Source organism: Opisthorchis viverrini, assembly GCF_000715545.1.
Source record: "Opisthorchis viverrini unplaced genomic scaffold opera_v5_18, whole genome shotgun sequence".
Taxonomy (NCBI): Eukaryota; Metazoa; Platyhelminthes; class Trematoda; order Opisthorchiida; family Opisthorchiidae; genus Opisthorchis; species Opisthorchis viverrini.
Window position 1 is genome coordinate 1,388,289 of NW_008751674.1, and position 26,307 is coordinate 1,414,595.

A 26,307-nucleotide genomic window follows, 5' to 3' on the forward strand; every position below is an offset into this window, starting at 1 on the left:
GGAAATACTCCACTTTGGGAGTGCACTCAAAATGATAACTTGGGATAGGTTGGCTGAGCGCTACGAATGTTCGCATACCACGCACCTTTCCAAAGTGAGAACATTGTAACAGAAACTAACGTTCGAACCATCCGGATTAGTGAACTAGGGAGAACGCAAATCACCGGTCTGTATCTTCCGTCATGTCATATCGTATCCACACTCCTGAAAGGAAGCTGAATTACCAGGCCACTAGTTGACTGAGAACATTCGAAATATGACTTTGAAACCATCGCTCTTGTGTCCTACTTTCAGTCTCTCTCTTTCTCTATTTGAACCTCAGGAAATGTTAATATATAGGAATGTGTGTAACGGCTAACAAGAATCCTTTATGAAAATATACTGCGATATCTCGAATATCGTGCCAACTGAATCATGGGGCGGCCCGTGAAAACCAAATTGATTTGCAAATGAGTGTATTGCTCGGAAGAATCCGGTTTCTGTTCCTATTCTGTTGGATTATGTGTGGTGTTCCTCGTCCATTCGAACTTGTTCACAAGCCAAAATGCTTTATCACACCTGGGGAGCACCGGTACAGAGCGTAAGCGCAATTTTGGATGAACCTGTGGCTAGCAGTGAACTGATCCCTAGTTGGGAAGGGAAGGGTCCGGAAGACTTACTAAGTCACATTTCCTGGATGCCGTACATCTGTGACGACGATACCTATTCGCACTGGATGTTCCGGCCGTCTGACAAAGTCCTTATTTCAAAACAGTTAAAGTGACTTGATGTGTTTTGTAGACAGAAATTGTTCATTTTTTTCAACAGCGGAATCATTTTGCATGTAGTTTACTAGTCTTTAGCTTGAAAGGACGTCAATAATGCTCTTTAAACGGGACTGAAGTGTTTTTCTCCCACAACCGTTTGGATGTGTAAGACGTAGAATAGTACTTACGACGACTGCGATAAAGTAAGCAGTAAAAAAGACCGTGTCTGCACACTTGTGACGTGTTTTATTAGGGAGTGGAATAACGGAAACAACTGGTGACCGATCCTGAGTGATAGCTGTGAAGACTGTTGTGCAAGAATTGAAATTTGGATTAGAGAAGTTCCAAGTGCTCCATCCAGCTAGTTGTCGTTCTATTCGGGATGAAAAATATCACCGCTAATATTGACGAGGACTTTGAAAGTAGAACTGGTTTCAAGAGATCTCACTGACTGGTTCTCCGTCTGTCTTAAAACTAGAACAGTCTGGCCATTTAGTCACTTGGCTTGACGAAGCTTTTGTGTCAGAAGGCACAGCTCAAAGTAGAACTGGTTTCAAGAGATCTCACTGACTGGTTCTCCGTCTGTCTTAAAACTAGAACAGTCTGGCCATTTAGTCACTTGGCTTGACGAAGCTTTTGTGTCAGAAGGTAGGCACAGCTCACTATTGATACTAATGACTAGTTATCAGGTCTTTCTGAAGTGATGTTCAGCGTTCCTGTAGCGAGCAATGAATGTCATAAAAAAAATAAAAGATGAGGCCCAATGAATAGACTTAAAACCATCCTCTCAGCAAAGTAAACACCCTCGAACTTGTTTCTGTCGAAAGCGATTCCCTCTAGCTGCATACTGGAACCATGAAGATAGAGCAAAAAAGTTCCCTGCGCACTCGGAGGTCAACCCCCATGATCGTATTGATGTCCCCAAACATGCTGCGCAAATCTGGAATAGACTGGATGAACAAACAGCAAGCATCGTATTGAGTTTCATAACTAATCTCCAGCCTACACATTCCAAGGCACTGATGAAAAAACTTCTACAAACCTGACGTCAGAGGCCAACTCGATACCAGACTTTGTATTATCAGTAAGGTCATCGATGAATAGCTTGTTTTAAACATGGGAGTATCCGTTTCAAGAAAGAAAACACTTCGACAGTCCACGACCGGTTTCACCCGTTTTGGGGCTCATCTGGATGGGCACAGTCCTCGAATTTACGTCGCCTTATGTTCTACTAGAACACAAATTAGACTGATCGAGACAAATACACTCTAAATCAACCAAATCAACCGGGTTATTACGAAAGACTCAAATGAACCTCTCGTTTACGATGTTCTTCAACCAAGTGTGCTGCGCACAGGCCACCACATGTTTCAGTTGGTAAAATGTTCGAAATATCGCAGTATGCTTTCATAAGGGAAACTACCCACAAGGTTGCTGAAAGCTGTTCGACAGCTTTTGAAACGTTGTGTGGGGCACTACTCTATCTGCTTGGTGTGCCTCGCAGGTCCGCCCCCCTCTACTTCACCATTTTTATGCCTTAACTGTATCAGTAACATTTTACGGCACTAGTGTTTTTTTCACTTTCGTATTTAATTTGTGACCCGTAAATAATCCACCTAAAGACTTCAAACGTTTCGGAGAGTTAGACCAATGTTGCTCATATGTACAAATGATAATTGAACAGCCATAGTGTTGTGGACCTCAATGCCTTCTTATCACCATAAACCCCGGTCTGGATAGCCACTTAATCACCCGGTGCGCTTGGCCAAACCAGAAAAATCAATGGACGTGCGAACCAGCTGCTCTATTGATCACCGTCGCGTAGAAGCGGGTCAAAAAGTGATACTAAGAATACAACTCGTCTGTCAAGGGCGAGTGAAGGACAACCAATGAAACCTGTCTCAACGAAAAACGGTTATTCCATTGGTTGTTAGTAGTCCCGTTACTTTCGGAGCTGGTTCTTTTAATGCATGTGTGACATGAGTGAATCTTACGGGTGATGCGGACTGCCAGGCTGTTATCTTCGAATGCTTTGAAAATTATGGATCGCAGGTCAAGTTTGTGACTTTTGGATCTACACCAATTACACAGGGTTCAGCTGGACGGACACCCGTCACAGTGCTGTGTGATGTCACCCACGCTGAAACTTGTTCCATTAGCGCAGTTCTATTGGAAAGCCTGCAAACGCGAGTTTGTATCTGATAGCCAAAGACAAGGCAATCTTACATTCTTGGCATTGCCGATAGTCTAATGCGAAGTGTCGGCAGCCACAATTTCTAAGCACGCTCCCAATGAGAAAAGGAATCTTCGGAAACTGATACACGAGTGGATTAGATAGGTGTGATAACCGTTCCAGCACACTTACCGTCCGTTACATCAAATATCTCAGAGACCTCGCGGATGTGGTGCTCAAATGAATGCCTACTTCTCCGTTGGAACATTTTTATTAGCTCACCACTGCCTCTCATTCCCCGATGCTCTTAGACACCCTTTCGGTGCCTTGCTGCAATGCTACCCAAGGGAAGCATGAGGGTTGGCATACTGCCAAGTCGCCCAAGCATAGACAGAGAAGTCGAGAGGCAGAGGTCGGGTTCGAACCACGGATCTTCTGGTCAATAAATTCGTTCTCTAATCACTGAGCCATCCCGACCTTTAGATACTTTTATATACTAGGTATATTTGTGGATAGAGTTCCATTGTAATCTGCCTTCGTATGCTGACATCGAGTCCGCTGGTGCTGGCTGTTCACTACATGCAACTTTGGGTGTCTTTTCAATCTACTTCTTACCAATAAGCGAGTTTGGGCATCATCTTTGGAGGTAAGTGCAACCAAAACACCTTGAACGTCAACTAACACGTGGTATCATCTCTCACACTTCTTTGCGCCTTGTCATGTGACCCAGATTTTCAACAGTTCTCGACGTACTCATTTCCTGTGCACCGTTTTCCACCCTCTAGTTGGTGAGATGACCACGGATGCTTCAGCTCTACTGTTGAATGCACTGTGTGAAATCACAACTCAAGAAGCCTTGATATTTCAAATGACATCTCAAGCCAAAGCACCCCCCCCCCACATCACACGCGTTCTCTCAAAGACTGAGTTCAGTGAGTATTTTAGTCAGACAGGTTGCTATATCAACACCAGCTGACATTCTTTGCAGTGACCAGTCATCAATCCCTCCGTAACATAACGTTCGAAATTCATCCCACTACTGAATACCAGCTGTAAAGTGATGAAAACCTTAGCCGCAGATGTCCGGTAGCACTTTTCGGGTAATCCTACCTTCTGTGACAAAGTCTAGCTGAGTATCTTTCGAAGTTGTTTTTGTCGAGGGACTGATGTCGCAAAGTGAACTCGCTCATTTACAACACTCACCGGCTAACAGCGAATACTCCCAGGTGACGTTTACTTGATAACTAGTTTCTCACATCAGCTACTGTTGTATCGTGGGTGGCCGCCTATTGGTTACGCCTGCACTGAGAATGCCAGACTACGCGATAGGGAAAGGACAGAGAACTCGGGATACAACTGTATTGTCAGGACAAAACATACAGAGCACCTGCGTAAATATATATGATGACTAAATGGCCAAATATGGTAGTTCAATTATTCGTTCTGTACAGCCAATGGAGGTGTTCCGGTCGTGAACAGTCTCAGGCCCACTACGCTGGTCGTGTGTTGCTAGGCCGTGTTTGGTGGGAACCGTCGACTCACCTACTTTCCGGACGTGTCGTAGCGATGGTGACCTTGGGGATGCGTCACTCTCTGCACGTGCTTTTTTCATGTCTGGGCGCGTCCTGACAGCTACTCATCTCCACCTTTCAATTTACCTAGGAATTCTGGGACCTCTTCGATTACGGAAGAAAAATAAGCGCCCAAAGTAGCTCATCTTCTACATTCTGTTGCTGACCCAACAAGTTAACAAAAATTTGTTTTTCGGTTGACTAAAGAAACGTTCTTTTTTAGGGTCGTTGGATACCTTTGGAGAGTAAATGTCTCTCTTTTGGGAGTTGGACTTTTTTCCCTCAAAATCGTTGACACGTGACTTTTGACATTCTGTAGCATCTAGCTGAATTAGGTACTATATACATTAGTTCCGCAGTTTTATTTTAGCAGTCTGGACCGTGAATCTAGACTTCCTGCTTTTCGCAACAGCTGTTTTTACCAAGGTGATAAAATGGGCGCGCTAACTGAATCCGCACATCAGCGAACTACACTCATTTGCAAACTAATTTGGTTTTTCGAGAGACTCACCTGGAACCCAGCTGAATTTCTCGTTTGTGATGTTTCCAGGCAACTGAATGTGCTGCACCAGGCCGCCTCATGTTTCAGTCGCTACGATATTTGAGATATCGCGATACATGTATATCTTTGTAATGTACTACTCGTGAGGTTGCTGAAAATCCGTCGACAGCCCACGACCGGTTTCGCCCTTTTTTAAGCTCATCAAGTAGGCGCAGTCCCCTAGTTTCCGTCAATCTTATGTTCTACTTGTAACCAAACAGCACGAAATTAGCGAATATACACTCATTTGCAAACTAATTTGGTTTTTCGAGAGACTTACCTAGAACTCAGCTGAGTACCTTGTTTGTGCTGGATCCAGGCACATACTTTTTGGAGTTTCAGCTGCCCAGGCCACCTGAGAGCCATGTGCACCAACGGGTACGAGAAAAGCGGCGTCCGATCGCCAGGTAAGTGAAGTGAGTTGTTCCCAAGTCAAGCGGCTACCGGATGAGCAAAACTCAGTTTCTCTAAACTGTGCCAGACAGTTAGAGATCCGTCCTTCAGACTTGTTTCATAGATTAATGGTAACCAAGCAACAGAGTGAGTGCTAGGAATGGATTAGCTACAATGCTGCAAGCACTCATAACTGCATCCGTCATTTCCAAAACAGGCAATGTGCATGCACACCTGGTGAAGTGTATCATGTACTTTCAAAGGTGGATGGTTTCACTTTTGTCATGATTCACCCATTTTAGTGAAATTGTTTCGTGATTGTTAACGATAAAACTGTAACCGAATAGGAAGGCTCTTGGTCGGGTTAGATAACGAGCTGGTTGCCTAAAAGGTGGGCGTGAGCATCCTAGAGATCAGCTGGAAGGTTGGTTTGGATTACTTTGTGAGCGACCGCACACCATACTATTCTTCATTGCTTTTTCTCATCAGCGAACGTTTAGTATGGTGAATCCGAAAAGGCTAAAAAGATGTCTCTGAAAGACAAAAGCGGCGCAGGGTTTGGACCAAAACCCTGCTGTATTCCATATAGAGTTCGCTTGTCATTAAGCAGTTCCCCATTCACCATGACCACCCGACGTTTCTGGTAACAAAAGAGAGAGAGCTTCGTTCGGCCGAAATGCTATCTGCTCCCAGAGGGTTTAATAACAGTCCCTGGTCAGTTCCGTACTGTTCCATCCATGCCCACCGTGATTGTTGGCTGTTGACTGCGTCCGGCGATACATGGAGCTCGAAAGCTGAAAGATGCGGTCTAAACTCGCCAAGAGCGAGCAGTGGTGTCGCAAGTCTGGACCGTCAATCAACGCCTGTAAATCCGGGCTCGGATAGTATGCAAAAAACACGGCCAGTCTATTATGCAGATTGCATTCGATTTTGCGGTGAATCTAAGATCTACATACACAAATAAGTATCGATATAGAAGACTCTGTGGCCCCTAGGCACTTAGAATAAACACCTGAAAATTTGATCCGAAGCTATTTCGGATACCCAAAGTCAGTCATTCAAGAATAACCGATGGTACAGTAAAGCGTATGTACAGGCCCTGGAACATGCGCAGTGACTAATTGCAGCTTCATGGAAGCCATGTGAGCAAAAAAATGTCAAATTCTGCGGAAATTTGTGCCTAAATATTGGTGCTTCTGAGAAAATTTCATTTCTTTCATTCAAAAAAGCAAACAGGCCCACACACACAAGTAAATGAAACTTCTTGCTGAAAACGGAACGGACAGACGGCATGTGAGACCCCGGACTTGGACGGAGTTTCCGAGCAGAGAGCTCAGATCAACAGGGTGCAAATACTCGCATATCCACAAAACCGGCGCCTGTTCAGGGCTAATACTGAAAGTGTGTAAGGTGTCCGCACTCGGAACTTGGAACTCACAGTCTCATTTATCAAGAGGAGAGGAAATCACTGTTCTTGGTAGAACAACCAAGGGTAAAAAATTTCATCTGAATGTTGGCGAGGTAGTGCTTGAAAATCTGTCCGGCTGGGTTCGGGCTCAATATCAGGAGTGAAGGTGCCTGAGGCGGCAAGCACTACGGCTGTAAGAGGTTTGTAAGGCTAAGGACAGCTATACTTGTGGGTTGCCCGTTTCCCACGTTCACGTAGTTTGGTTTCACTGTTGGTGATGATTAGTTGATGACAGGAGTGGTTGAAATGTGAATGTTCCGTCATTGGCGCTCACCAGCCTCAGCACTTTCCAATTTGTCAAGAGTATGCTGTTTGGTGGCGAAGATCTTGAATGTAGTTGCTTCTGTCAAAAATCACTGGCGAACTGGAGTCTGGTAGCTTTTTAGTTTCGATGGACAAAAGTTTCTGCATCGAATGTTTGCAACCGGTCTAGCCTGTACAACGTTATTACGCCTAACGTAATATGATTGTTAGTTTATCAAATCGGGGTGTGTGCTACGTTCGTTAATTCTGTCGCGTAGATATCTAAACCACAGATAAGTGTGACCCACTTTAATGGAAATGCTTGCTGTACGATCGTGGGCTCAGAAGCCCTAAGGAGCAAAGTGGCGTTACGAATAGAAGGCACAGTCAAACGCTACAATCAGCCTAGATGCAGTGGAGAACAGTGTAGGGTAGTATGGTAACAACAAAGTTCGCCACCTTCACTTCTCGCCCCATGTGTAAGTGCATTCTTACGTACAAAAAAAACAAGATGGAAAATTGGATCTCATGTAGGTCGTACCGCTCAACTTGAGTTTTTTCAACACCTTGAGTTCTATTATAGTTGATCTGAAAGCAGGTTGTCGGCTGCAATGTTTTTGAAACATTTTGAAAGGGTTTTTTCAATGATTCGCGAGAGGCTTCCCGTGAATCCAGGTGACAAGTAGTATAGCTGGTTCCAAGTTGCACGGAAACTGACCGTGTAAATAGGGCCAGTTCCAAGTTAAGTGCTCTGTATTGCACTACAAATTTGTTGGTTCAGCCGACACATTCTGCAAGTAAACAATGAAATTTGATAGGCTGACTGTAAACCACCAAAGTGATTAATGCCTGGGAAAATGAAATCAATCAGGCTGACTAGCATGGAAGACATCTAGGTCAGGTGCAGTGCAAGCGACCCTCAGCTTCAAGGCCAGATTAAACAGGATGCTCAACTCATCCACCAGACGAAAGAATACGAGTTCGCGTTATGATACCTTGCAAGCATCAATATTCGATTCCCAAAGCAACTATGTAATAAAGCGACACAAGAGGACGGGAAGTAGATACCAATAACCCAAAAAATTAATCTACTACGCGGACTATAGGCACACGCCGTTGAAAATCCACTCCAGAAAGCTAAAAGAAAATGAGAGAAAACTCACTCAAGAGCAATGTCATATTGCAATCTACGCTAACGAATCACCTAGTGATGATTGAAAAGGTAAACCCTTTATAACCAGAACATTTCCGCCTATGCAATAGAGTGTTACAATAAAACTCGATATGGCGTGCCGGGTGAAATCACCAAAGTTTGTACAAGAATCCGCACTCGTTTAAGAGCAAGTTCTTCTTGCTTGGTTGTGCTGTGTCTCTGAAACAAGGATTCAAGATGTGAGCAAAGTGGTTGAGCTAACCACCCCATCACTCTCTACTCACTCTCGGCTGTGCATCTTTGGTGATACAGAGGCCGCTGCGGCAGTATGTACAGGGTCGGTATGATCCTAAATCATTGGGTGGAGGGAACCTTGCTTCACTGGATACCCTATGACAGTCGCCTCCGAGAGGTTTAGTGGGCAAAGAAATGAAGGTGTAAAGGAGTCTCACAAGCGGGAAGCTGATCGCTGTTTGTTTGTCCTGCCTGCTTAAGCCCAAACTGACTGTAGCTCTGAAAACCTCAAAGACAAGTTTACGACGCCTTGAGTTGTGGTGGTTGCGGTGGACTAAAATCTCGGATATCATTGTGGTTTTTGGAAATCTGAGTGCACAAGTGGACAGGATTGGGACTTCTGAGACTTAGCTAGTTAGGTGACATGGACTGGACTCGGTACGTACCGACAATGGTGCTGACCGCAGGCTGTGTTCATGCGCCAGTTGATGAACCTAGGATGTTATTCGCGGTATCCATGGTGAAACAGCTATCAATCGGTTCGAGTACCCAGGTAAATACACCTTGGTGAAAATTGGAGGCTTTTGTAGTACAGCAAAGGTCGCAGCTTTATAAAAGCCCATTTAACTGATTTTGTAACCAGAAGATAGCTCACCCCCACCCTGAACAAACCTATAAGCACCGCACTACAATTATGCGGTTTTTCAACTTGATGATGATGAGCAGGATGAGGATGATGATGATGATGGCGATTATGATGATTAGATAAGCTATCTATTCTACCGACCAATCAGAAAGTCGATAAATCGTTCCAAATTAGAGTGGAATTTTTAAATAGCAACCGCTGTCGCCGCGCATGTGGTAAGCACCAGTGGATGCTGTATTTAGACTGGGCACATTCCTGGGTTCTGCTGCTAACCAGAAACATAGATTTACGATGCTTGCCTAGTTGCTAGACGGCTGCCAACATTCCCTATCTATTGGTTTGAGAGGTCATGTTAACTTCTTTCTGGAGTGTGCCATGGCTCTACGTGGGCTTGGATACTGCCGGCTTTCCCACACCTAGACAGAAGGACGATTAGGGTCATCCACCAGAGTCTTTGACTCAAAAGCCTAAGCGGAAGGCAGTGGTGTTTGCCAGGGAATGCAAGTGCATTGCCATTTTCATAAAACGAGTCGCCACATCAAGTCCAGGAGACTGTGTTCACTAGACCTCTAAACACTGACCAACCTGGTATCAGAGATACTGCGAGTGTTGTGCGTACACCCTCTAGTATAGATAAATTGGTCCCCGAGGTTCGCAAACCGCCACACCACGGTAAGGTCCAGTCTGTTCTTGACGGGCGAGCTCCACCCCCAAGCCACCGTCTTCTTCACTCGTGGGTTCATCTATGGATTACTTTGGTCGTGTTATTCTTTTCAAATGGGTCGATTTGCCTTTGATCTTGCCTCTTTCTGTGAATTCCCGGTCACGTGACTCTGACCCAATCAGGATGTGTCTGATTCTCAGGCAATAATTCCAAAGTGAACTCCGTCAAAAGAGAAAGTGACACGAAATCATGCAACAAACTGCACTGAACACTTTTGATGCTATCCTGTTACACCTCATTTTCTAGAAATAAAGCGATTTTTTGCTAATTAATAAAGGAATTTCTGCATTTACTCAAGATCCAACTGTGCAAACAAAGGATAGTGTCACAGTCAACCTACTCTGGATGGCCTATCAAAATAATCAGCTGGTCAACTGACGCAGCGACCTTCATTGCTCACAAGAAATGAAGGTTTCAGGTATGCAACTAAGTTGTTGGGTGATGTTCAGATTGGCGTCACCGATCACCTTCAACATCAAGTGCTTCTGTAAACAATTTACAACTGGCACGTGCAATACGGATGAGTTTATCGGCTACTCTTTTAACAACCTCAGCGCTGTGTGAAGCTGAACAGAATCAAATGCCGGCATACAAAGACAAATAATTCGAGACGACGCTGCTCAAACCTCGCCTCGTTGGTCGATAAGATTCGCAGAGTATTCAGGATTAGTAGACTCATCTGCGATTGTATACAATCGCCATTTCGAGTCATCCAACGAGAGCTTCACACAAGAGTACTCAACGGGCATTTCTTTGAACCGTGGTAGATATATACATCAGAATATTTATCAAATTTCTTCTCTCGTGGATGTCAAGAATTTTGCTGTGATCCATGTTGTCTCAGTATAGCAGTGTGGCACAAAGAATGGCTCTGTATATTAGCTTTAGGCCATTGCTTCATGATAAGAATTCCATGGTCCAGAATTCAAGAACGATGGAAAATGGAAGCGGGTAACAACACCATCATCTGCTTCCAGGAACTTACATAATTGGTCTCCAAATTCGTTCTTGGGGATAGGTCTCTACGTAAGAAGGCAAGAAACAACTGCGGTAAAATCGACCAATCTACAATCACAAAATAAATCGTCGCCAAATAAGCCGGATAACACACAGTGAAACGGCTGGACGGACCAGATGGCGGGGATGCCAATATGGGTACGCACAGCACAAACGTTATTGGCACTAGCCGGATTGCAAGGTCATTTGGACGCTGACCAATCAGGCAAAGACTTAACCGGTGGAATCGGCCATCCAGACGACCAATCGAAATCGGAGGTCACGACTCAGCGACAGCCATTGGTACCGCACCACGCAACGCCTACACACCGATGTACTGATAAGCTGTAATGAACAGTTAACTTGCAGCGCAGTGACTAAGTTTAGTGACAAAACGCCTGTAACCAACCCGTCCAGACCAGGGAACAAAACATCAGCTACTGCGGGTTGCACATGAAGAACTAGAAGCAATCTTCATATCCTGTTTTTTGGCATTTTAATCAAATAAGTTGCTTCCTTTCAAACACGGATATAACGCTCTTTTCGCACCTATCACAGCTCCCACGGCTACGGATATTGCACGTGGATTAAAATTTCCTCTGTACCCAATTAGGTGTGAAATTCTAACACAAGGTTTGAAGGCCAATGCGCCTTCTAAAGATTCAAGCATGACTGTTGTTTGGGTCATACGATTGGTGTGTGTTTTGCAGTTACAACCATGGGCAAGCCCATTTCCTGGGTGCTGCAGAAATCTCAATATGCAGGGGAAATTTGAGGAGACTCAACTAAATTCATTTGAATTTTTCGTTTATGATGGTCCGCTTCAACTGAATGTGCTGCGCCAGGCAGTTTGTACGTAGAATTTTGTATATGAGCTGCTCCCAAGCAAAACTGCCGTAAATACCTCGGCTTTTAAAAGGTTTTGTGACATCCTCATCGCACAATCTACGGTACTGGATACTTTGCATATGGCGTCCAAAATATGCTGCAGTCGGGGGAAAATTTTATCTGACAGTGCCAATCCGATCCTATGTGTTGTGTAGTGTACGCGGTTTACGGTGTAATTCGGTTTCCTAATAGTTGATTCTGTCAAGGCGAGTAAATCGCTCAGCTGTAGCACCCTTTCGGTGCCTAACTGCCATGCCACCCGAAGGTTGCACGAGCGCTGGGATACTGCCAGGTTGCCCAAGCCTAGACAGGAAAGTCGAAAGGCAAAAGTCGGGTTCGAACCACGGAACTTTCGGCCAGTAAATTCGCGCTCTAATCACTTGGGCCATCTCGCCCGTCAAGGCGTGTATCCCGCCTTGCAGTTGGTCCCTTCAATCTATTGATTTTTATGTTGGCAGACAGGCTCAGCATCGAAGAACATCACCCCATCCATTCCTTCCTTAGTAGAATGACCAGATAACGAGTTTGTACAAGTTACAGGACAAAACATGTTCGAAACGTATCCTAGTCGTGTATGACAAAGGTCTTTATGCTAGTCCACCACGGGTTTTGCACCTCTCGGAATTATTCATGCCAATACCATCGAGTTTACTGTTTTCTATAGAGGAGAATGTCGGTAGCTTAGGTGGCGTGGTGAGTTAACCCACCGCTACACACAACTACGCACTGACGATGTTACCTCGATTGGTGATGAAACGTTTGCAACCAAATTGCCCAGCTCAGCGTGTGTGTGTGTGTGTGTTGGAACCAAGTATATCCGTAATAAGAAATGGCAACATGTTCACTCCCGTGTAGTTCGGCTTCTGAAAGAAATAAGTAAAAACAAAGTGGTTCTCATACTATTCGATATGCCGTATTAGCGATAAAACTAAGCGGATGATTTACTCTGTATACACAGTTTAATATAACTGAGTGTCACGTTCGTAGACCTTATCAGAATTGTTTTGACAGGTGATTGCCGAAGATGACTGACTACTGGTAATCTAAGTCACCTGAGACGTACCCAGCAGTAGGTGGAACGTCGCTTAACTTGGTGTGGTTAGCGTACCACACATGGCGCTAAGAGGGCCCGACAAATAAACTAAATGCATACAGTAATGAGGTTCACTGCGAGATAAGACCATGCTTAGAAAAGTCATTAAAGAATTCACATAGTGTCTTGCTTTGGGTGCATGGTGAACTTTTTGAGAATTTTTTGTGATAGGCTGTACGCGACGGTACGCCATAAAACAGTAGATTTCGCCGGCCGATTTAACTCAATTCATGAAACACTCGGTCCACCTCGGGAACCAGTTGAAGTCTCATCATTTTTCTTCACTGGCACAATAAATCTCTCTAACGGTCACCTAATCAACCACTTTTTGGCCGGTTAGAAATGTAGACAATGTCCGGAACACATCGTTTTTGCCGCAACTAACATATCTTCCATGGGCTACGATTTAACCACCATCGTGGACTGGTTTCACTGTATCACTGCAAGTAAAACAAATCCACCACGTATATGCGACAGGTAGTGTTTACCGGACTTCCTTTTGACCTATCGAAACTTATACTTTTTAGTGTGAGTTTCGACCACTGGATAAGGGTCCAGTCGGAGTTAAGTCAACCCGGTGACAAAAATGGTGTGTACAAACCGACAAGTGTTGTGGCCAAACAAACATGTCGGTTTTGGGGACAGTCATTTGGTATGGCAACCACAGAGGGTCGTGTTCCTACTTTCGAGCCTTGACACACCTCTCGGTTCTCCCGACGTAACTAACACGTGAAATGGTGCGCAGTTTAACTTTGCCCCGAAAGGTAGACAAACAAACACCCTTGGACAGGTTTCAAACCCAGAGTAAACCGGACGGCATGGATTCGAGCACTGTCCAAGGGGCATATTGCGTGAATAAATGCCATAAAATAGTACGCCGAAGAACTGCACAAGTGAAAATCAATACAAACTGATGAACAACTTCACTGTGCCCCGATTGCGTAAACAGACTGTAAACATCGGAGCAATTCCGTTTCGTTTTCGAAAGGCAGCCGCGCATAAACTACACACTGTTCTGTTTCGAACTGTGTTCTCAAAACAGATGCAATTGTGTATTCAGTATAAGTTCAGTCATCCAGTTTTCTCCCAGTGCGTTAATTTGCCACCCAAAGTCAACCCACAAAATAGAATTCGATTGGTTTCGGTGCTTTCATATTCCCAGTAAATTGAAGAGTTGAAGTTAATCTTAAAAGATGACCGAGTTTCCGGGCAACGACAGTGCCCGAGGAATGTACAGAACAGTAACTAGCAGTTAGTAGTCATCGTCTTCAGATTCTTCATCCAGCTGACTTGGGTCCCATATGGAAAATCGCTTGCCCTTCGGTTCTGCAACTTGACGATCGATCTCTTGGGGATTCTTCTTACCCTCTTCATCCTCATCGGCCTGACTGCCCAAAGCAAGGGTCCGCGATTTCATCATGTCTCGCCAGGTACTGCTAAATGATACCTGACGCTTTCCGTGTGGAATAAGTGTCGGCCTTCGTGACGACCGTATTTTATCTAAAAAGTCCGCCGCAGCATAAGGTTTGGATTGCGGAAGCGCTGCAAAGCTCGCGTCGTGTTCCAAATCCAGATCCGCACCGCTAGGAGGGGTCTTTCGAGTATAATTAAGTAAAGATCCAGCTGAATCCACTCCATGCAAGCATCGTTGTTTCAATGTTTCCGGTATGTCCTTTAAGTAGACATCCTTATTTTTTGGCTGCACGGAGGCGTAATGTAGTTGCAAGGAAATTTTCTCGTACACATGCATAAGTTTCTCGTCATACATTTCCGGATCACGTTGAAGAATGCGTCGGAAATATTTCTCGTCCAACCGCATGAAAGTATCACGAACCACATTACGGCCTTTCACGGCACTGATCACTTCGATACCTGCCAGTGTCTCGTCCATCATACCAGCGTTTAGTACACCAAACAAACTCAATTTTTCTTTGCTTTGCATCCGAATTTTGAGAAGTTTCACCAGAGGCTTCATCGTCATTCCCATAAAGCCAACGGTGAATAGGATGATGAACAATGTTGTGGTGATCATGACACGGCGACTGTAGAGCCCGTGGAATCCAAGCCGATCGGGAACAATCAGAATGGCCAAGGAAAATGCAACTGCACCACGCAGACCACCGTAGATGAGCACCAACTGGTTGGTGAACGAGATCTTTGTGTTGTCCACATGAACAGCGTTCACCACAGCGGTGATAGCAAGCACAACAATGGCGCGTGCAACCAGACACAGTACGAGGCTCCACAAGGCAAAACCTGTGTGCCACTCCAAGGTCCCCCGCAATACCTCGATTCCAAGAAACAAAAATATCACAGACTCACTGACTTCAGAGACCAGTTTTGTCAGTTTATGCACCACAGTCACAGATTTATTGTCCAAGTTGTGGAATGCGTAGGCAGCTTGCACAAGTCCACAACCTATCATTGAAATGATCCCAGACCAGCCAACACAGTCACTCATGATGTAGGAGAAGTAGGCCAGTAGAATGAGAGTAAATGCATTTAGATGGCTCTTCAATCGAGTTATAAGACAGGAAATGATTCCCACAACAACTCCAATTGCCAATCCACCAAAACTGACGGTGAAAAACGAAGCGATACCCACACCGATTTGTTGACCTGTCACATCGTCTGTCCCAGCAAAAGCAGACATTATGTCGTAAAGCACGACAGTGATCGCGTCATTCAACAATGACTCACCAAACACAATGTAGTACAGACCCAACTCCACTCCAATATCTTGAAAAATGGCCAAAACCGCGACCGGATCCACAGCAACAATCAGCGAGCTGAATAATAACATGCCCTTCAGATCGAAACGATCTTTTTCCCCACCCATTGCGCCGGCAACAAGTAATCCATACATTGCGAAACCAATAATCAAAAAGTTCAAAATCGTTCCCAGCACGGCGAATATCAGTACCACACCGAGGTACTCACTGAACGTCCTATTGTACAGAGAGTAGGATGCTTCGAGGACAATCGGGGGTAGGAGGTAGTTGAAAAACAAGTCGGGCGTCAGTTGCCACACAGTTCCTTCGAATGTGCCCTGGCTAATCCCATATTTGACAATCGCACCAAATATTATCCCGACAATGATCAGAAGCAAAGATTCTGGGACGTAATCCGGTAAGTAGGGGATGCGGTGGAATAGCATTTTTAGCAAGATCATTGCCAGCAAGAACAACATCACAGTGATGTGAACAGCAAACTCTTGAAATTCCCATTTGGCCGCGACAATTTCCGATATTTCTGAGCTTGCTGTCACAATTGGGAGTAGCCCAGTGGAGAGCCATAGACAAAAGTGAGAGGTTGAGAATACGGGCATAGTTTGTGGCCGTCTCCTTAGGTGTGGATACAACGATACAAACAGGTGTTCAATATGTCCGGGCAGTGTGACAGAAGACCAAAGAAGTAGCTCACACAGATCCCTATAAATACGTTGTACTTCACCGCCTGATTCGTCGATCACATGTAAGCAGTCAAACATGTCGCCAGTCAAGCAGGAAGACCCGTCTCTGTGATTGGATGGCACTATGTTGCAGTGGAGCTGTTGCCACGTGACTTGACCATCACTGCAATCCATACAGACTAACAGCATCATCTGTGTGGAGAATGTCAAGCTTTAAACAGAAATGTCACTCATTGTTTGACTTGATTGCAAGCGACTGTAGCGCTTGTGCTCCGGATGAAACACAGTGATAGTAAGTTGATTCCGGTGACAAGACTGGTCTGGTGAAAAATCGACCGAAATGATTGCATAATTACCCATCAACAAATAAATTTGGTACCGAAATGATTGGCTAATATCCGAAATTTCTATCAGAAATGCAGCGATACATCGCTGAGGACGGCATGTCCAAACACTCAAATCAAACTATTTGTGAAGTTTAAAGTACCTGTTTGAGGTGATCTAAGTTCCAGCTGATCTGTGCGTGAGTTCCAGCTGATCTGTGCTTGAGTTCCAGCCCCATAATCACCTTCAGGATTCAAGTGATAGATAGCCTTTGCCATCGGTCTTTCTGTCTACTCATTCATATGCTTCTGGGAAGCAGTATGTATTGGTGGCTCCGATAAGTACTCCTGAAAAATGTTTTTAGCCAACCTTCGACTCGCCAGTATCACCTAGCTCGTTCGAAAATGAGTACTCAGCTTTTACACACAACTACTCTCGATTTTAAAGTGGGACAATAAAACTGGCGAAGTTTCTTTACCACATAGTTCCAACGATTGGCATTCACTGCTTCTCAACGCAACTGCACGTTTGAGAATACGAGAACCAACTGCGAGACCTAAGCTCGAGTAGAATGGAGTTACTTTGGAAAGTGCTTGACTGAAAACAAGACGTCGTTCTACTACGTTCTCACTTTTCCTGGTGATCAAGTTCTTCTTTATCGAACGCTGAAATCTCTTTGGTTCACAAATTAACCCATATCTACTGCCTCTTTCGGCTCTGACCACAACAAAAAGGATTGCGTATCTAGCATTCAAGGATTGCGGAAGACACTTGCATACCCATGAAATCCCATTACCCGGCAACTTCTTTGAGGGTTCCTGCGCATTTTGTGGTTGTTCTCGCTGCCTTACTTCTTGGTCCACATGTCAAACTTTCCGTTAGTCGCACAACATGAAATGGTCTAAAATTAGAGCGTACACATTTGTGCTTTTCGCTGATGTAATCGGAGTTACCATTTTCCTCAACCGTCAATGGTGGGTAGGGAAAAAATGATCATACACATATTTGGAATGAATATGACATTGGTAACTCGATTTCCAACCCAAATTTCCAAAGCTCTGGGACCATCCTAAAGAGAATAACTGGTCGTCTTCTTTGAAAACCTTCTTGGATTCAGTTGTCGTTGCATCTCAAGAGTATGCCCCGAAAAGTGCATAATAAACCTAAGCGGGCATCCATTCACATGTAATGCACTACTCATAAGGTTGCTGAAAATCCATCGACAGCCCACGACCGGTTTCACCCGTCTTGTGGCTCATCAGATAGGGGCAGTAGCCGAGTTTCCGTCAACCTAATGTTCTACTTGAAACCAAATTGCACGAAATTAGCGAATATACACTCATTTGCAAACTAATTTGGTTTTTCGAGAGACTCACCTGGAAACCAGCTAAATCTCTCGGTTTTGATGTTTCCAGGCAACTGAATGCGCTGCACCAGGCCGCTCCAGGTTTCAATCGCTACGGTATTCGAGATATCGCGATACATATATATTTTCGTAATGCAGTCACCCGTGCTTGGTAATTTACAAAACCTGGAAATATCAAAACCGAGAAATTCAGCTGGGTTCGAGGTGAATCTCTCGAAAAATAAAACAAAGTAGTTTGAAAATGAGTGTATATTCGCTAACCTAGGTTTATATTTTTCGGGGTAAATCCTCTTATGGTTGGCATTAGATGTAACTGGGCCGTTGTGAGCAACACTCAAGATGGAAATGAGTTTGCATTACATGAGGGTATTCACGTGATCGCTTTTTGATTGATACCGTCATGCATATTTCTGCAAAAATCCCACTCCAACTCCATTTTCTACCCTCACTCTTCAGCAGGCCCGCGCTTATGGCCTAGTTGGATGTAAGTGGAGAAATTTAAATGCTGATATCTCCACGTATCTTTGTGGTGGATAAGCCCTTCTCAGGAACCGCTTTCCATTTGGCCTACTGACAAAAGGGCAAGTAGTCCGATGATCAGGTAAAATAGGCTGGGATTCCCGGGGAACGTGGCGTTGCATTGAATTCATTGAATCCTCACTATGAGCCTTTCGTAACGAGACCGAAGTTTCAAAGTATGTTCAACGTTCATATATCCGACCGCTAATTCAGGATGGAATATAATGAATCCCTCTAATAAAGGACAACTTTGCTGATGGAAGTTCGTTCAGGCGTATCCAGCTCCCTCATATAGCACTGTCAGGCATTTGTCAAGGTGAATCGGGCACAAACGCTAAGGCTCCAACTGACGTATCATGTGCTATTGATTACAGCCCAAACTTTTCAAAATAGTTTCTGCTTGGTTATTCTTCCACTATTCGAATAAAAAAATATTCCTCTGAAAATTGATTATCATAAAAATGAGTCGGATGGGCGTAATGTTGAAACCGGTTGAAAAGACATCGTTTCGAAGCTTTCGGCAAACAATCATCAAACTCGATGACAGGAAACTTTGTGCTTTTGACACAAAGTGAAAAGATTGCCAGTCTGGTGGAGATTCCAAGTGAACAGAGAGGAAACAAGCAATATCTTTTACGATCAACATATCAAATCATTATTGAACGCTGGTTAAAGGTTCTTTTTGTTCAGTATCGACGACTATGCCTTACAAACGTTTGGCTATAGTGAAACATCACTTCAGTGAGAGTTTTGGTATCTGGTTCACTCGTATTTTAAAGTATTTGTTGCTGTTCTTGGCAAGTATGTTTGTATAGCTCAAAAAATAATCTGACCAGGTTAACGAATTAAACTCATTTGCCAAAAAATTTGACTTTCAGAGACACTCACCTGGAACCCAGCTGAATCTTTCGTGTATGATGTTTTCAGGCAACTGAATGTGCTACACCAGGCCGCCTCATGCTTTATTCGGTGCGATATTCGAGATATCATGCCTACCTGATGAGCCCCGAGAAGAGCAAAATCGGTAGTGGGCTGGCGAAGAATTTTAAGCAATCCTATGAGTCATGGTTGTACGGCAGTGAAGCATCAGTGTTGAACAGTGATGTCATGCTGATGATGATGATGATGATGATGATGATGATGATGATGATGATGATGATGATGATGATGATGATGATGATGATGATGATGATGATGAATCCTATGAGTAGTGCACTGCGTATTCACTTAATATTGCCGGTGTCACGCAGACAAAAGCCTTGCCACATCTAAGCATGAATAGGACAACTGGCTTTATCAATAAGATGAGGAAAACCCACTTATGTGAAGCTGTTTACCGACCAACACGAAGGCTATGAGACACAAAAGTGACAACGGAGATTTTAGAAAGTCAACATCTCAAGCGTCCTCATGAAGTTTTCCACACTTTATTGGAATGCTGAACAATAATGAACAAATACTGCAAAAGGTTCCTATCAACCTTCAATTAGATACAGGAACGGTGATTTAACCCTTGACCAGATGCTACCAGCGTGTTCCATCAGTAGTATGCATTGCTACAACAGTTTGTCTTATCCATTTCGGGTGTTCAGAAGTTTCATCGTCTGACTTGACTTGGGGATCAGAACTGTGCTGTTCCTACAATCGTTTGACAAATCAGGCTATCACAACCTTGGTTAATTAACTCTCACTTCTCGTTTTGAATGAAGTCCAATTACCTACATAGTCATAATCACACGCGTTTTTCCGTAAGGCCAGAAGCAGTCATTGTGGCCTCATTTGTCTCAACTAATGCCTAAAGGGACGCTCCGTTTCCTTTAGTTTCAGCGTTACGCTGGTATAAAAACACGCATCTCTGTGCACCCTTCAGAGTTGGTCTCTTTAGAGTACAGTCTTCATAGGTTATCTTTGGTCCTGATTTTTTGGTTGCTAATTCTCCTTTGAACAAAACACCGCATATCAAAAACGATCGACCAGGAACCAGTTTACACAAAAAACGTATTTCATGTTTTATAGTCCTTATCTAACTCTTACAGACACAACCGTTATGCCGGAAATTGCCCACAGTTCTCTACTGATCAGATAAACAACCCCATGGACCAGGTAGGCTCGTCCTGGAAACGATCACTCGTGCAGTCCGAATGGGCAGAGTGTGGTGCAGTCGGCAACCAGCTGGATTGCTGATAAGTTCCCATGGGACGTTATCGAAGAAGGCGCCATGATTGGCCTGCGTGTTCAGATAGATATTATTCCTACTCCCTTACCGAATGAAACGAGTGCCGCTAACAGCTTGTTTTGTTCACCATGTCGTGCTGCCAAAGGAGTGTTACTGTGCGCCAGGCGGTTGATCGATATGTTCATTTCTCGTTCTCATCCACACGCTTTTGGTGTGACGGAATGGAGACATTTTTGATAAACTGTCTGGACTGTTGAAGTTTATCGGACATTACACGATGAGCAAATTTGCTACTGTGAGTTGAAACGATCCCACCTCACCCAAACGATTGGTAGGCGTAGTCAGTGAGCTTTGAATGGAATGATCCTGATGAAATTACAAAACAAGCACAGCTTTCCTTTAGGTGGGATTGTTCGAATTCACAACTCTTGGGCACGTCAGCTCACAGGACGACACAATTCAGGCAAATATTTTTCAATTCACAGATCAGTACAAGCTTGATCGTAGTCAATTATAAAGAATATTCTACCCTGTAGATTGCAGTATCTGCAGGGTATTGATTGTTTCCATCAACCAAGTGGATCACGTGCAAGACCCTACCGATGGAATCGTTCAAAGAGAGGTTTATCAACAAATGGTGTATTAAGACCACGATGAAATGGTAGTAACCCTACAAATACCCTGTTAAGTAATGCCAATTCCAGATGGGATCCTATACAAATAAGTTAGGTGGGAAACGATACGTTAACCCAAAGTCCACAGTGAGTCAGAATAATTGGCCCCCAGATGACGAAGTCACGTGACTGTTTTGAACTAGGCGCGTGGTGCCAAGGTCAACTCGTCGTTACGTTCAGGTCGAAAAAAGGAGGAGAGTGGGAGCAACATGGAAACAAGAAAACAGGGAATTCCAGTCTGCACAATAAGAGTGCGAGAATTTACTTGGTACAATGTGCAACAAATTCGTTTGAAAGGGTTAGTGTTAGATCCGGGCAGCTAAGGATCTCACAGGACGATTGCGGTAAACGGACTATGCGCAGTTCGTATCCTGTGGGCAATAGGAAGAGACGGACGAGGGCAGTGAATGATGCACTGAGAAATGTCAAGAACTGGTTCCATTGATAAACGGGTTAATAAACATCACGAATTAAGCGAAACGTGCAATCAATAAAAGCAGAAAAATGGTCAGTGAGACAGCTGGGTGTTCTGAAAGGAACGGCTAGTAAGTACCAAATGATGTACAAACGTACAGATACGGACAAATCTCAACAAAAGCTATCTGGCAGATGTGGCTTGTGGGCTACACAAAAAATAGGGTCTCGCGAAGCTTGGAGTTGATGTAGCGGATAAGACGCTCGCTTACCAACCTGAGTTCGATCGCCGTCTTTCCGTTTGGGCGAGCCCGCGAAAATAGGTAGAACTGAAACGAAGTTGCAAGCGAAAACGGATGAGCAACAAATAATTTTATTGGTAGGAACCAAGCAGGGGAAAGGAGCACCAAGGTATCAAAACAGCTTTATAATATACGGGTGTAATCACGCTACTCATGAGTAGTCACCACACAAAGTGGAATAAGTGCTGGTGACTGTTGATTCGCAGTAGGAATCAACAGCTAGTTTATGCTCGAGGAATGTAGTGAACAGAATGGAGGTGATCTTTTGGTTACCCAAAGTTTCCAACATTTGGTACAGAGGTCTAAACAGGATGATATTCAGTCACACCCATGCACTAAGCAGTCCTGTGGAAAGGTTACTAGCCTCGACCTTTCTGCGTTAACCTACACCTGTGCGCTACCTGAACGAAATTGGGAAGGAACGAGTTTTCGTTAGAACGTAAAAGAATGTAAGAAAACGTAACAAGTTCTGTGTCCGTCGCTGGTGCGCAGTTTTCAGAATACCTTCTACGGCTAGATTGTGTTGCATTACTTACGGACTGCATACCAATGATCGCAAAAACCTATGTTTTGTTTAAGATTCTGTCCAGTTTCTTAGACAACTAGTTATGAATTGGGTGCAAACTGGAATCGATTGTTTCGAGGCAACCCATTGTTCCAGTCTTCATTTGTCGACGCCTGCCTAGAGCACAACATGGCAGTGTTGAATACTTAAAAGAGGTGCGCAGGGACACATAGAAGTTTCGAACAGTCGTGATAAAATGTGTAAACTTCATCAATCAAGAAAGGTCTACGCTCTAAATGAAACAATTACACCTGGGCAACTCTGGAAAATAAAACAGTAAGCTCGTGTTTATTACTGAGTGGGTTGCCGATAAAGATACATAATGTGTAATCCTGACTGGAAGTCATCTCCAACTCAAGAGCGCGAATTTCGTACGGTATTCGTAAAGTCAACACTGCTTATAGCTCTCAACGGAATTCAAGAGGCCATGGAGTGTCTGTTTCTTTCAAAATAGGTTTATCTCCCCTTCCAGAGTAAAGCTGGCAGTCAATATTCCATAGCGCCTACAACACCGACTTAAAACTGCCTCCTTGGTGTGGTGCATGAACTTGAGTGCCGCAATGATGCAACGGGCTACACTGGCTGGAACGTCGTTCCACTTGGTGCAACCATGCCAAGGAGGAGCGATCAGATCAAGAGCAACGAGACCCTGTACTACGAGTAATCGTGCTACGAGGCGGTCTGTGAGGTTAATTCGTACTGTTCTCTGAGATAGGGGGCAGTAAGGTGTTTCCCTCGGGCGACAAACATGTCCATATTTATGGAACAAGCGATGCATTCTTCCTCCCAGGAGGGACGGGTTAGAGAACGTCGGTCCCTGAAACCGCATACTCCGATCACCCAACGGTTGACTATGATCGCCGGTGCACTACTCAACACAGTCGAAATACTTTTGAAGCCAAAGAGCCCGGTGCTGCTCAAAAGGCACCAGCTGTGCGCAGCCACATCAAGTGATAGTAAGGCCCTGCCCCCTAGGCCCTCGGGTTAAACGAACCCCCTGCAGCCTGGTAGGTCAGACGAATGCGTCATCGGCTCTGGACAAGTTCCGCAAAGAAAACCCTACTGTCTACTACCTCGCGGGTCAGACATTTGAGTCAGAGGCTCAAGGTTGGGAACTTTAACCAAACATTTTACCTCGACCTGGAAAACCGGGAAGTATCACTTGCCAGAGCAGTTCGGTGTACACCGATGTCCTTTCCGAGCCACTTCTCGTCACATAAGCAAACTTCACTGGGTCATTTGAGTGTCAGTTATCTGACCGAATGACCTAATTTTCCCCACTGCCTATTTACAATAAACAAGATAACACCTTTCTTAATCCACGAGATCCTTCCTACATAAGGGCTTTTAAAGTCCGTACTCTATGTCAAATTGGCAAACAGACAATGCTTGCGGGGACCTTGTACTCCCTTAAAATCGATGTATGCTGTGTATCCGAAACACGCATACAAGACCCGAGCTTGGTTATGCATCTCAGAACGCCAAGGATGAACTCAGCTCTTTCACATCTCTTCCTCCGTTTGTCTGGTGACCCAGAAGCGACTACTCGTGGAAAATATGGCATGGGAGTTGCACTCAGCCCCAGATCTGAACGCCCTTTGCTGGATTGGATCCCAGTGAACAGTCGTCTCTGCGCCGTCCAGTTATCCAATTCAATCAAGCTCAATGCCTCTCGGCATAAAAAGCGGCGCCTGTTTGTCATGTCGGCTTATACTCCAACTGACTGCGGTTCTGATGCGGAGAAGATTACTTTCTATGGAGAGCTATCCGCGCTCATTCGTCAGGCAAAATAGCACCGACATTGTGATCCTCGCAGGCGATTCGTATGCTCAAGTAGGTCGTCTGAGCTCCCTGGAATCACATTTGGTTGGTCGATTCGAAGTCGATGGTCGTCGCACAGACAGCGGAGATCGAGTCCTCCAGTTGTGTGCTAATCACGAACTGTCTCTGGAAAGCATGGAATTTCAAAACAAACGTTCGCATAGAGTAATCTGGTGGCCACCAACTGCAAATCAACGTGGACCTAATTGGACCACGAAGCCATCAGCCACCGGTGTTGAGCCACAATTCAAGACTGCCGTTCCTTCTGGAACACACCACTCGATTCCGACCATGCCATGGGGCGTGTACGCCTGACAGTCCAGGCCCTCGAAATTCAGCCAGAAGCATTCCAATCCACTATCTTCGAAGAAATACCATAGCCCAACAGTATCGATCTGCGCTAGCCCAACAACTATCCACAGTAAACCAATGTTAGCGGCGCTCACTGCTGCCTGCCCGACTTCTCCAATTCGACCACAGGACCACTGGATGTCGTCGAGGTCGTTATCCATGATTGATGCCAGGAAAGCCATACCAGCAGGCAACGAGTACGACGGCGCATGCAAATCCCTCAAACGCCAAATAGTGAAGAGTCTAAGGAAAGACCGAGAGCTCTGGTGGACATCGAAAGCTCGAGAGATGGAGAAGGCTTTTGCTACGGGAAACAGCTGTGCCCTTTATCAACTGATACGATCGACTGGCTCTAGGAAAGCAACGGTTAGCGAAACCATAAGTGAAAAAATGGCTCATTAATTCACTCGCAAAAACGTCGATTGGAAAATGGACTGAATACTTTCAAGAGCAGTTCATCTGGCCTCCTGAAACATAGCCTGTGGGGATAATGCATTTTCCTTGATCGCCCGCCAGAAGATGAAATAAGGTACAAAAAAGCCCTACTGAAACGTGAGAAGGTACCAGGACAGGACGGTCTTTATCCAGCCCTCTTCAAAAAAAGGTGGAAAATCCCTGATGACCCATTTGACAAAGTTTATTGGTGCTATATGGGACGAACAGCAAGTGCTGCAGAATGGGGCATGTCGACAGTTATCCCTATCTTCAAAAAGGGTATGCGGACGCTGTGTGTAAACCACCGTGGCATCAGCCTGTTAGCTGTGGCATCGAAGGTGCACTCCGGTCTTGTCCCCCGGCGGCTGACCGAGCACAGGGAGAGGTAGATCCGTGAAAAACCAAGCTGGGTTCCGTCCTGCAAGAGGTTGCATCGATCATGTCTTCACCCTCCGACAGATTATGGAACAGCGACACTGCTTCCAGAAAGCTACAATGATTGTATTCCTTCGTCTGAAAGCCGCCTTTGATTATGTGAACCGTCAGGTGCTAGGCAATGTCTGCGGAGCAAATGTTTTCCTCATAAATTCTTGGCCCTCCTTAAGCCGCTGTACGGCAACTCCTGCGGCCATGTGAAGGTTTACGGGAATCTATTGCCTGAGTTCACCACATTGAGTGGTGTCAGACAGGGCTGTGCCTTTCACCTTTCCTTTTCAACTTCGTCATTGATACGATTATGGAAGACTCACTACCAGCCTCTGGGATGGAATCGCTCCCGGGGCGTCCGCTCACAGACGACATAGCTCTTTTAGGACCTGACGCCCTGGTAACGTAACCAATATTAAATAATCCAAATAATTCTGCCTCACGGTTTGGCATACGCTTTACACCTGCAAAGTGTGAAGTGCTACCGCAAGACTGGGTGAGCTCGAACCCTAGCCTCATGCTTGTGGATGAACCGATTGAGGTAGTAGACAAATTTGTTTACCTGGGCAGCTGTATCAGTCCCGGTGGTCTCACGAAAGATGATATTTCCATCCGGATTGGGAAGGCCAGAGCAGCTTTTGCGAACCTACGTC

The 26,307-nt window shown here is 44.9% G+C and overlaps 2 protein-coding genes across 2 annotated transcripts; one reads left to right on the forward strand and one right to left on the reverse strand.

Moving 5' to 3' along the window:
• Positions 1 to 5,395: 5,395 nt before the first annotated feature.
• T265_01663 (hypothetical protein) lies at positions 5,396 to 8,933 on the forward strand (the record flags this gene model as incomplete). Its single annotated transcript, XM_009165729.1, has 3 exons — positions 5,396 to 5,438; positions 8,475 to 8,614; positions 8,784 to 8,933. The coding sequence occupies 3 exons, from the start codon at positions 5,396 to 5,398 to the stop codon at positions 8,931 to 8,933; spliced, it is 333 nt and encodes a 110-aa protein (XP_009163993.1).
• A 5,188-nt stretch (positions 8,934 to 14,121) lies between these two features.
• On the reverse strand, positions 14,122 to 16,197 carry T265_01664 (hypothetical protein; the record flags this gene model as incomplete). The annotated part of the gene is made up of 1 exon (XM_009165730.1): positions 14,122 to 16,197. One exon carries the CDS (start codon positions 16,195 to 16,197, stop codon positions 14,122 to 14,124), a length of 2,076 nt encoding a protein of 691 aa, XP_009163994.1.
• Positions 16,198 to 26,307: the final 10,110 nt, after the last annotated feature.